Below are 10402 nucleotides of genomic sequence, written 5' to 3'. Positions count from 1 at the left end.
GATTTCATCATAGACAACTCAATCCTCCTACCTTTATTAACTATGCTTAGTTTTCCCGAGGAGAGGTCGATCACTGCGTCCCTCTCACGGAGAAAATCTACTCCCAGAATGCAGGCAACCTTTAACCCTTTAACAATGAGGAACGAGCTCACTATGGCTTCGCCCTCCTTATAAATCTCCACCTGCACCTTGCACTTAACTAATTGGCTCTGTGCACTTATAGCTCCAGACAACTTGCAATTATTAACCGGGAGAGTCGGTATGCTACGACCCTTCCCCAGCGCTTTACACAACTCTGTACTCGTTACACTCACCGAGGCACCTGTGTCGATAATTATATTCACTGCAACATCATTGATTTTCGCTTCTATTATGGCTTGCACATTTTCGTTGCTATCTTTCTTACATTCATGCGGTTCAGTCAGTATATCTTTATCCATATTTATACCGTCGTTGTATCGCAGCATATGAATTCCAGGCATATTATTGTCTTTCGTGTTGCTCACACTCCACCCCTCGGCCAGCGATGGAGAGCATATCGAGGCCGATTCTAGTTTGTTGGATGGCTTGCTTGCGAGATACTTGGACGGCTATTGTCCGCGACCTCTACTATGTGTACGTTTTGATTTGTAGGCCGCCACGACTGCGCAATAGGCGCGTTTTGCAGTGGTGGTCTGTTGTTGTCGTACCGGTCATTACCCTGTCGCTCTGGGCTTGGTCGCTGATTCTGATTCCAATTGCGATTACTGTCGCTGTAATTGCTATGCCACTGACCTCGCGCATTTTTCCAGCGGTTGGTTCCTGGCAGTCCGGAATCGTACCGGTCGTCAAATCGACGCTTTTTATTATGGGACGGCTGCCTATACCCGTTCTGACTTCTACCATTATTACCATTTTGCGAGTGCTCTTACCGCTTGTTACCACCCCCACCATTTCCATGGTTGTGGTTTTGTGTACTATTATTTCTGTCATGTTTACACCCTGATCCATTATTCCGCGAGTGATCACACGCTGCTTTTGCGTCTTCCTGGATTAAGTCTATTGAATCTAGAACAGACAGGAAATGTTCCATGTCGCTCTCTGGTACGTGTATTAATTTCTCTTTGATATGAATGGGTAAATGTGATTTTAGGAGTCTTATTATGTCTCTTGGTGAGATAGGCTCGTCCCAGTAGCGCGTTTTGTTTATATATTTCTCGAAATACCGTCTCAGATTCCCAAGACGGGGTGAGTACGGTTCGGGATTGTATACTTCTTTTCTTAGCCGCTCTTGTATACGAGGCGACCAGTATTTCGACAAAAACGCCCTTTCAAACTGTTCATACGTCATGCAGCTGTCTGCTACTTCCGTAGCCCACAACGCTGCATCACCCTGAATGTATGACATTACGTATTGAAATTTCTGTGCTTCGTTCCACACACTAGGGAAGATATTTTTAAAGCTTTTTATGAATACTACTGGGTGTACTGACTTCCGTTCAGTAGTAAACGTTTGAAACTGCCTATTTTTGATTAAACTTTCTTCAACTAATATTTTTGGACTATACTGGTTTGCTCCTGGGACATAGGCTGTGTGCTCCGAACCGAAGCTACAGCTCTTCGCATTATCGCCTAAAGATTCACCATTGTTGCGTCGCGTATAAGTTTGTGCGTTGCCAAAAACATTGGCTGTTGGCGACATAGTTTCATGTTCAAGATGTTTGCTGCTCTGTGCTAAACCCTTTTCCAAGTCGGATATCCGTTTGCTCATATTCACTTGCCACTGCGGAATATCCTCACTGAGTATTTGTTTGATGGTTTGCACGTCGTTCTGTACCTGACTATTTACTGCGGTACTGAACGATTCGGAATTTCTATCTGCCATGGCTGCTTGTACCTTAGAATTAATATTTTTGTCGATCTCACTCTCCTTCACTTCTAGCCATGAGTTGAATTCGGTTTCAATTTTAGTCGCTTGTTCGTTCCACTTCTGCTCTACAAGCTGTGTGGAATCTATTTCTAGCTTTTCTAATTGGTTGGCTAAGACACCTATCTCGCCTACCCTGTTAGTGTTTGCTACTTGCAGGTTGTTGACCTGTACAGTCAACTCCTGCACGGCCTTAGGTATCGACTCATAATTCTGTTTCATACAGGCAATCTCTTTTTTCATGTTTTCTAACGATTGCACAAGTTGCTGGTCCCGCTCAGCTTGCTGGCGATCCCGCTCAGCTTGCTGGGCAAGGAAATTTTCTGCTAACTGGCGATCTCGCTCAGCTTGCTGGCGATCTTGCTCAGCTTGCTGACGATCTCGCTCAGCTTGCTGTGCAAGAAAGATCCCAATTTTTTCGTCCTTTTCAGCTTGTTGTTGCGCAAATTTTGCCTGGTAATCCAGCACGCGCTCTAATATCGCCTGAAGTGAATACCCACCAGGCAGATTACCACTCTCTGGTTCCTGCTTTTCTGGAGGTGGTGCAATTTCTTTATCTACCTCTCCTTGAGCACTGGTGGGCGGTGGCATCACTTCCTGTGCTCCTGCCCCCACATTTTCGCATGGTATATCCTCAAAGAGAGTACTGGTACTGCTTAATGCACCCGTTTCTACATTTCCTGCACTAACTAATGGCTGTTCCTCAGTATCCATATTACTCGGACGTTGACTACGCAATTTAACCATATTCATAAATTACCTACTCGAACACAAGATCTGACAGTTTTGCCACTTGCACACAAAATATGTTAATTTATCTACAATAAACTGCACGCTAAAAATTACTATCTACAATCATCTTTGCCCTGTCATAAATACTAACATCAAACTACGCACACCACTAGCGATATGAGATCACTTCACTGGAGTTAAGCTTCTACAAACAGGACAACTACACTGTAGTCTTACCTTTAGTTTATCTGATTTCGGGGTTCGGCTGCCCCCGGATTATGTAGTCGTTACAGTTTCTCAGTACTATCAGGATCGTTTCCTCTGACTCGCTTGCAGTAGTGCGTTTCTTCATGAAAGAATGTTTGTACATTCATTAATACATGGCATTAATCATGATACACATACATACATTTATCACTGAATACATACATATATATAACAATAGACACTGAAAGAAAATACATAAAACAATTATTTTCGTGGCCACTGCAAATTCGGGCCCCGCGTTTTTGGGCGACAGTTTCGCTTCTTGTCTCTCTTTTCGATTATTTTGTTTTGTTATTATTATTATTATTATTACTTGCGTAACAACGCATATACGAAAAGAGCAGCGAAATACCTTTTATTAATGCTGTGCCGTGAATTTCTTTATCATCATTAATTTTCAACAAAACAGAATGTGTCGTATTGTTATTGTTCTGTATCTGGCTTTCTATTAAAGGAACATTTTTCGTTTACTGTAACTCACGATAAAATTCAACATATCTTCCCTACTTACAGTTATTGAAAATGGAAATTACTTTGTTATGAATACTGATGTTACAGTTCGCAATGATTGTCCAACATCATAATTTTGCAGTGGATTTTTGTTAAGAGTAAAACACCAATAATTACCACAACTAGCACAAGAACATGAGACTATTATCGGAGAAAAAGACGTTTTTTCTATAAGGTTTGCCAGACCAGAACTAAGCACAGCAAGATTCCTATTATGTTACGTAGGTAAATTATCTTTTTTGTACTGTTAGTAATATATCCTCAGCAGCCGGCGTCAACCTGCAAAACACATCATAAAATCTGCTGCTCTGCTCTGCAAGTCCGAAAGCTGAAAGGAATAATTTTATTTCACTATTACCTTCCCGCTTCTTGGCGGTATGATAGATTTCATTTAATGCAGTTTGAACGCGCCGCGGCAGCGGCTCGTTCGTTCGTAGCGCTGCTCTGCACCACGGATAATATTTAAATAACTGAAAATGTCTGAAAGGGATGGGATAATATGCCTAGCGAGCTATTACAAATAATAATGCAAGGTTTCATTAGATAACTCTATTCAAAACATTTAAATATGTTAATTATTACACACCTTTAAAATGAGTACGTAATGGCGTACATCTCTCAGTCTCGACAAAAGAAGGCTACGCTAGCGTACAATACAACGTCACAGGCTATCCTACTTGCGTAACTCCAAGAAGAAGACAAAGAAATTAATGTTCGTTCTGCATTATTTATACTAGTTGCATATTCTCATCTTTGTTTGATATTTATCGTCTGTGGCGGTTTCAGTACTCGCCGACACAGATATTATCGAAAATAAATAATAAAAAAAGTACATAATTCCATACAAGACCAAAACATGGTACACAATGTTTTTTCTTTATTATATAATATGTTTTTTGCTAAGAGACGTTACAGTGCTATGTGGTTCTATCGTCTGGGTACAACTGCAGCCAACAGGATTATTCTACATATGATATGATATGCTTTTGCAAGAAAAAGTATGAGATTTAACAAGAATTTTCTGTCCAACTCTTAGATTTTTTATTTTTACTTATCCCTGTTGAGATTCTTTATTCTTTATGTACCCTTTATGATGTTGTTTTCTGCTATACCTACTACTTCCTTACGACGTAACTTTTTCGAAGTTTAAAATGATATTAACTTCCTGATACGATCTGGAGATTGTTGATTTTGGAGTACACGTAATGGAGATTACGGTGTATAGTCGATTGGTAACTCATTGACTATCTCTTGGAATATGTGAATGTGTTTGTCCTAAGTCTGGTGTTTACGATGGCAATACATTCTTGTAAATTTCTCACATATCGCGTTCTGAAGGTCTGGACTGAGGCGAATAGAACGTAATAAAAACAGATCTTATTTTGTGACGCCTTAAAGTGCTCAAGCAATTATTTGAGCGAAATTGTGGACTGTTGACGAAAATGACTTTATCAATGCTTCTCGTAGAAAATTACTGACAAAGGCCTTGGATAGTTTTGGCAGTAGCTTTACGTAAAGGTGTAAATGAAACGAATTTTGGAGTTCATACCAAAGCAATAAAAATGTAAGATAATAAATTGAGTGACCTGACAAGAGGTCCTAACAGGTCTTCTACAGCCAACTGCTTCAGTTTAGAAGGAATTATAGGACGTAATGGTGGCCGATGTATCATGGTTGACGGTTTGGCCTTCTGACACAATTTGCATATTGCTAATACTCTCTGCATTCTTTGCTGCATATTATTAAAGTAAAAAGTTGTTCGAAGTTTGTGAAAGCATTTTCTTGGACCAAAGTGAGCATAGCTAAGATGTATTTATCAAATAAGCGCATTTACAATATCATCAGGTATCCACACAACCAAAAGTGAGCCACTTACTGTACATATTTTCAAAAGAATGTTATTACATGCTAAATATAATTGTCTTACTGCACTGTTTGTTTTGTCATACAATTGATTTTTCACATCTTTTCAGGTAGGGTCCTCATCCTCTTCATGCACTACGTCTCGTAAAGGAGAGGAGGAAAAGTTTTCAGAGGCTGCTTTTCGTATATGCAACTAATTGAAGTTTTTCTCCAAATCATTTTCAGAAGTGTTCTTCACAAAACCATTAGGTGCACGTGATAAAGTATCCCCTACATCATTTTGATTGGGAGAATGTGAACAACATTAATGTTAAACTATTGTAAATACAAAGCCAGCCGTTTGCAGCTATCATGGTTTACTTTAGATAACATTAAAAATTGAATTCCTCGACGATCAGTGTACAGCTTAGTATGTTTCCCAGAAAAAAAAAATGTAAATGCCTTGTAGCTAGAGCCTCCCGTCGGGTAGACCGTTCGCCTGGTGCAGGTCTTTCGAGTTGACGCTATTTCAGCGACTTGCGTGTCGATGGGGATGAAATGATCATGATTAGAACAAAACAACACCCAGTCTCTGAGCGGAGAAAATCTCCCACCCAGCCGGCAATCGAACCCGGGCCATTACGTATGACATTCCGTCGCGCTGACCACTCAGCTACCAGGGGCTGACGTTTCCCACATAAGAAATGTGTTCAAATGCATTTGAGTTCCTAACAAACCAACTGCTTAGGTCATCGGTCTCTAGACTTACACACTGCATAAATTAATTTATGCGAAGAACAACACACACACACACCCGTGCCCGAGGGTGGACTCGAACCTCGGGAGGGAGGGGCGCGCAATCCGTGACAAGGCGCCTCAAACCAAGAGGCCACCCAGCGATGCTCCAAATAAGAAGAACCGAAATAAAGAAAATGCCAAAGTAATTCCCAATGCTTCCAAATTGGTTACAAAATAATTTCTTTCAGATTTAGACAAGATACGACTGGCAGAGGCTATACTTCTCTGCACTGTTATACCAGTCTCTTCAAATTATTGGAACACTTGAGAGCCAAGCCTAGCGTACCCGTTGATAAACAAAAGTCTTGTAATAAATGAGGATGAACAAGTATGGGAGCATTAAGAAATTCATCTTTCAAACTGTGGAACTCTAACCATAGTGTTTACCCCAGTGCCACATGCTGTTTTTCCAGTAAGTGAACATAATTTAGAAGTGGCAGGAATTTTCATATTTAAAAAATGACGATAAAAATTTGCTAAGGGAAGGAAACTTCAAATTAGATGGTTTGTGGATGGAGAGTGGATTGCCCCAGTTGCCTCAGGTTTCTCTGAATCTTGTTTAGTACTTTCTGATGGAATTAAATGACCAAGAAATTCTACTCATGTTTTCCCCAACTCTGACTTTTTTAAATTGACAGTGATTCCCGAATCCTCAGAAATATCCAATAAGCTTGTCAGAATATGGTCACGCTGTGACCAAAATTTTTCTGCTATAAGTATATCATCAACATAGGATGTTATGTGTGTTTTCAAGTAGCCAGGTAAAGCAACGTTCAAACCTTGAAGAAAGGCAGAAGTCGAGATGTTGAAGTCATTAAGTAATTTGAGAAACTGCTAGCACAAGCCAAAACGTTAGAAAACAGTATATATTCTACAACCTAGGTGGAACTCTATTTGCCAAAAACTTAGTCGAGGTCTAGAGAAGACAAAATTTTCATACCATACAAATTTTGCAAAAGGTCTTCTAATGTTTCTGGTCTATCTGTTTCTGCCCAGAATCTAATGCAAGTCTAATCGAGCCATCTTCCTTTTTCGCAATATGTAATGGGTCGTTATAAGAACTGAGTGCAGGTTCTAATAATCCCTGTTCTGGCATCGATTGAATTTCTGCCTTGATTTTTTCTCTATAGCAAACTGGAAGGTTGTATGACTTAACGTAATACTTATTTTGCTCTTTGACGTTGAGTATTCAGCACAAATTCCAGGTCAAAGAGCACAATACGTTTTGCCTTAAATCATTATATTGAAACCCATTAATAGTTCCTACACAATACCTAAAAACAATGCAATGTGTGCGCAGAATGTGGAGAAGATCCTTTCTGTCACTTTCTGTACATTGGTCTACTCTACCCACCTTTTCCTGCATGAGACTCTGTATATCGATTTAATCGTAAAAGGTATATGCACAACTTGTGTCATTGCAAAAGTACTCGGATGGAGTTTGCGATGCATTATCTATTAAAATAACCTATCAGTTTATTTCTTCTTCTTGTATCGAGAGTCAGTCTTGCAATGTTAATGAAACTGAACTCAGACCAGTGTTTATCGTTACGCAGTACCATATCTGGCATGCAGCGGTTCGAAATTTTATTTAGAAATATAAATCTAGCTTATCTCCTGACTGCTTGCTGTTGTGCTTTCGACAGATTTGCAACAGTGTTGTCAAGACGCGAGGCAAGTGTAAATTCTGATTAAGGCCATATAATTGTGTTACTGAAGTTGGGCATTTAACATAAAGGCTAGTTGTATTGAGACCAGCTACAGTTTAGTTCAAATTAGGTTGTCTTCAGTCAAAAGTTAGCATACGAGTTTAAGTTGGATAACAATTCTGTTTATACGTAAACTTTCTTAGAGAGAGATATAGTTCGGCTAAATTTCAGACAGAAAGAAATATAATTAGGAGTTTACAAATTCATAAACGCAATCATAGTTCTAGAGTTGCTACAAATCTGGTCCTCCATAAAAGCACTGAATTGTTCAGACTAATCCGATTACAGATTTGTTAATCATGATAGTACACACGCATGAGGTGACATACTGAAAGCAGGATTACTGAAAGTTGACTTCCTTATTCAGATGATATACTGAATAGTGAAACACTAACTCTGGATCTTGCGAATTTGCTTCAGCGGAATAAGTAACAACCTTAGACCATTGCACGAATGCGGAAATGATAAAATAGGACTAATAGTAGGTCCGCCGGGCTGGCCGAGCGGTTCTAGGTGCTACAGTCTGGAACCGCGCGACCGCTACGGTCGCAGGTTCGAATCCTGCCTCGGGCATGGATGTCTGTGATGTCCTTAGGTTAGTTAGGTTTAAATATTTCTAAGTTCTAGGGGACTGATGACCTCAGAAGTTAAGGCAGTGCTCAGAGCCATTTGAACCAATTTTTGGCTAATAGTATACGGAACTTATAACAACTGACGTATGCCTATGTATAGGTCACTTGACCTAGTTAGTATCCCTTACAAGTGTAGATATGTTTCAGCAACTGTGTATCGTTGGTCATGCCCCTATAAACTGCATAACGGAGGGGACTTCGTACTGTTGTAGGAGATTTTGTTTCCTTTTCCATTCGCGTTCTCAAATGGGGAGAAATGGCTCTCTAAATGCTTCGGTAAGGTCACTAATTTTATGTTATTCTTACGATCCCCGCTAATGGTACGCTACGGTAACAGCAGAATGTTCGCACTGTCTTCTTCGAATAAAGGTTCCCTAAATTTACTCAACATGGTTCCACGAGAACTAAGTCATCTCTCTTCCAAGAATTCCCATGTAAGTTCCCTCATCACTGACATTTGACTGTCACATGGAGTAACCCGTACGGTTACGATTGTAGCAACGGCTTCTCTGAATTCATTTATGCTCCGATTTCGTTGGATGAGGAAGAGAAACACTGAAAAAATACTCTACAATTGGGTACTCTGACACGTGCGCCAGTTCTCTTACTGATGCACTGCACTTCCACGGAGATGTACTAAATACCGATTTTACGTAGTGATACCTATTAATATCGTTTCTTAGTACTATCCGCTAATATTTATTCCCTGTGTCGTGGTAACGATAATCACTATTATTCCCGTAATCGGAACTCCAGAGTTCCTTTACTTTTTATAATCAGAACCACAAAATGTTGTGTACGGTACTCGTATTACTTTAAGTTAGATTAAGTAGTGTTTAAGCCTAAGGACCAATGACCTCAGCAGTTTGGAAATTACAACAAAAAATAAATAAATAAACACATAAGACAACAAAAAAATAAGGCATCACAGATGAAGGGATGCAGACGGTCCGCAGTAATATTCACGTAGTCCACTGCCATAATAGGGCTTTTGATTACTACCACAGGACCCACGGGCGCCCAGATGAATCTTCCCCAACAGCTTCGGTCCGTGACATGGAGGGTGTTTTCAGCAGCCGTTCGCATCTATGTGCCATATTTGGACAAGATCATGGATCTGATGTAACAAAAGCACAAATAAACTGACCGAGCTACTAATTTTCATTGACACACAGCCCACTGTACTCGTAACTGAAGACCTGGTGGGGCAAACATGGAAGCACTGCGACTGCATCTAACGATAACTGTTAAGTAGTTACTCTTGCTATACAGCATTCCATACGAGCAAACCAGTAGCTTCTTTTCCTTCAGTTACTCGTACTGTCGGTACTTGGGCTATGCACAGCTCTGTTTAAAAAGAAAAATAACTCGATGTAGTCACAGGGGCGAGCTGCGCACGTCTGCCTTCGTGCCCCACATCTAAATCACTGCAGATAATAAACTGTAGCTGTGATCCTGCAGTAAAATAGTCTTTGCATTGGCTAGAATTGTAAAGTAATAAAATACACAGAAATAGAAAATAAAATTTAAACGAAGAATTGAACAACAAGGGTTCTGTCTAACGTTTTTATTTGATGTAGACGACAGTGAACTAATTTGAATAATGGTTATACAAGAAAGGACATCTCCAATAAACGGAAAGTGTGAGCTATGTGTGGCTTGTGTTGGTGCTGTTGGTAGGTTGGCACTGTGTAATAGGGTTAGTGGCGTCTTGTTTTCTTCTTCTGTTTACTGGCGCCACTACGTTTGCTAGCGTTGTCTGTCCGCGAGTTGCAGCAGCAGCGTTTATCGATGTCTACTACTCGTACTATCTTTCAGAGGACATGAAGTGTTTTCCGGGTCGGGTGTGTCGGTAGTTCGGTTGGGACGGAGCAGCAGAGAGGCGCGGCAGCTTGGGGACATGCCGTGACCGCTGGTGGCACGAAGTTCTTCCCAGGTGAAGGGACGACCATGAAAAAGAAAGTGCGACTTATCCACCGCTCGTATTCCCCTCAGGACACTAGAAA

At 40.4% G+C, this 10402-nt stretch overlaps 1 protein-coding gene across 1 annotated transcript in view; it reads right to left on the bottom strand.

The window, feature by feature from the left end:
* Positions 1-2232: 2232 nt before the first annotated feature.
* Positions 2233-10402, bottom strand: part of LOC126416870 (proline-rich protein HaeIII subfamily 1-like) — a 64351-nt gene continuing 56181 nt past the window's right edge. Inside the window, exon 3 of the mRNA XM_050084754.1 lies at positions 2233-2299. Within this exon, the coding sequence (XP_049940711.1) occupies positions 2233-2299 (67 nt within the window). The remainder of the gene's footprint in view (positions 2300-10402) is intronic.

This window comes from Schistocerca serialis, chromosome 8 (genome assembly GCF_023864345.2).
Source record: "Schistocerca serialis cubense isolate TAMUIC-IGC-003099 chromosome 8, iqSchSeri2.2, whole genome shotgun sequence".
Classification (NCBI taxonomy): domain Eukaryota; kingdom Metazoa; phylum Arthropoda; class Insecta; order Orthoptera; family Acrididae; genus Schistocerca; species Schistocerca serialis.
Note: the sequence above shows the minus strand (reverse complement) of the source record. Positions and strands in the feature narration are given on the sequence as shown.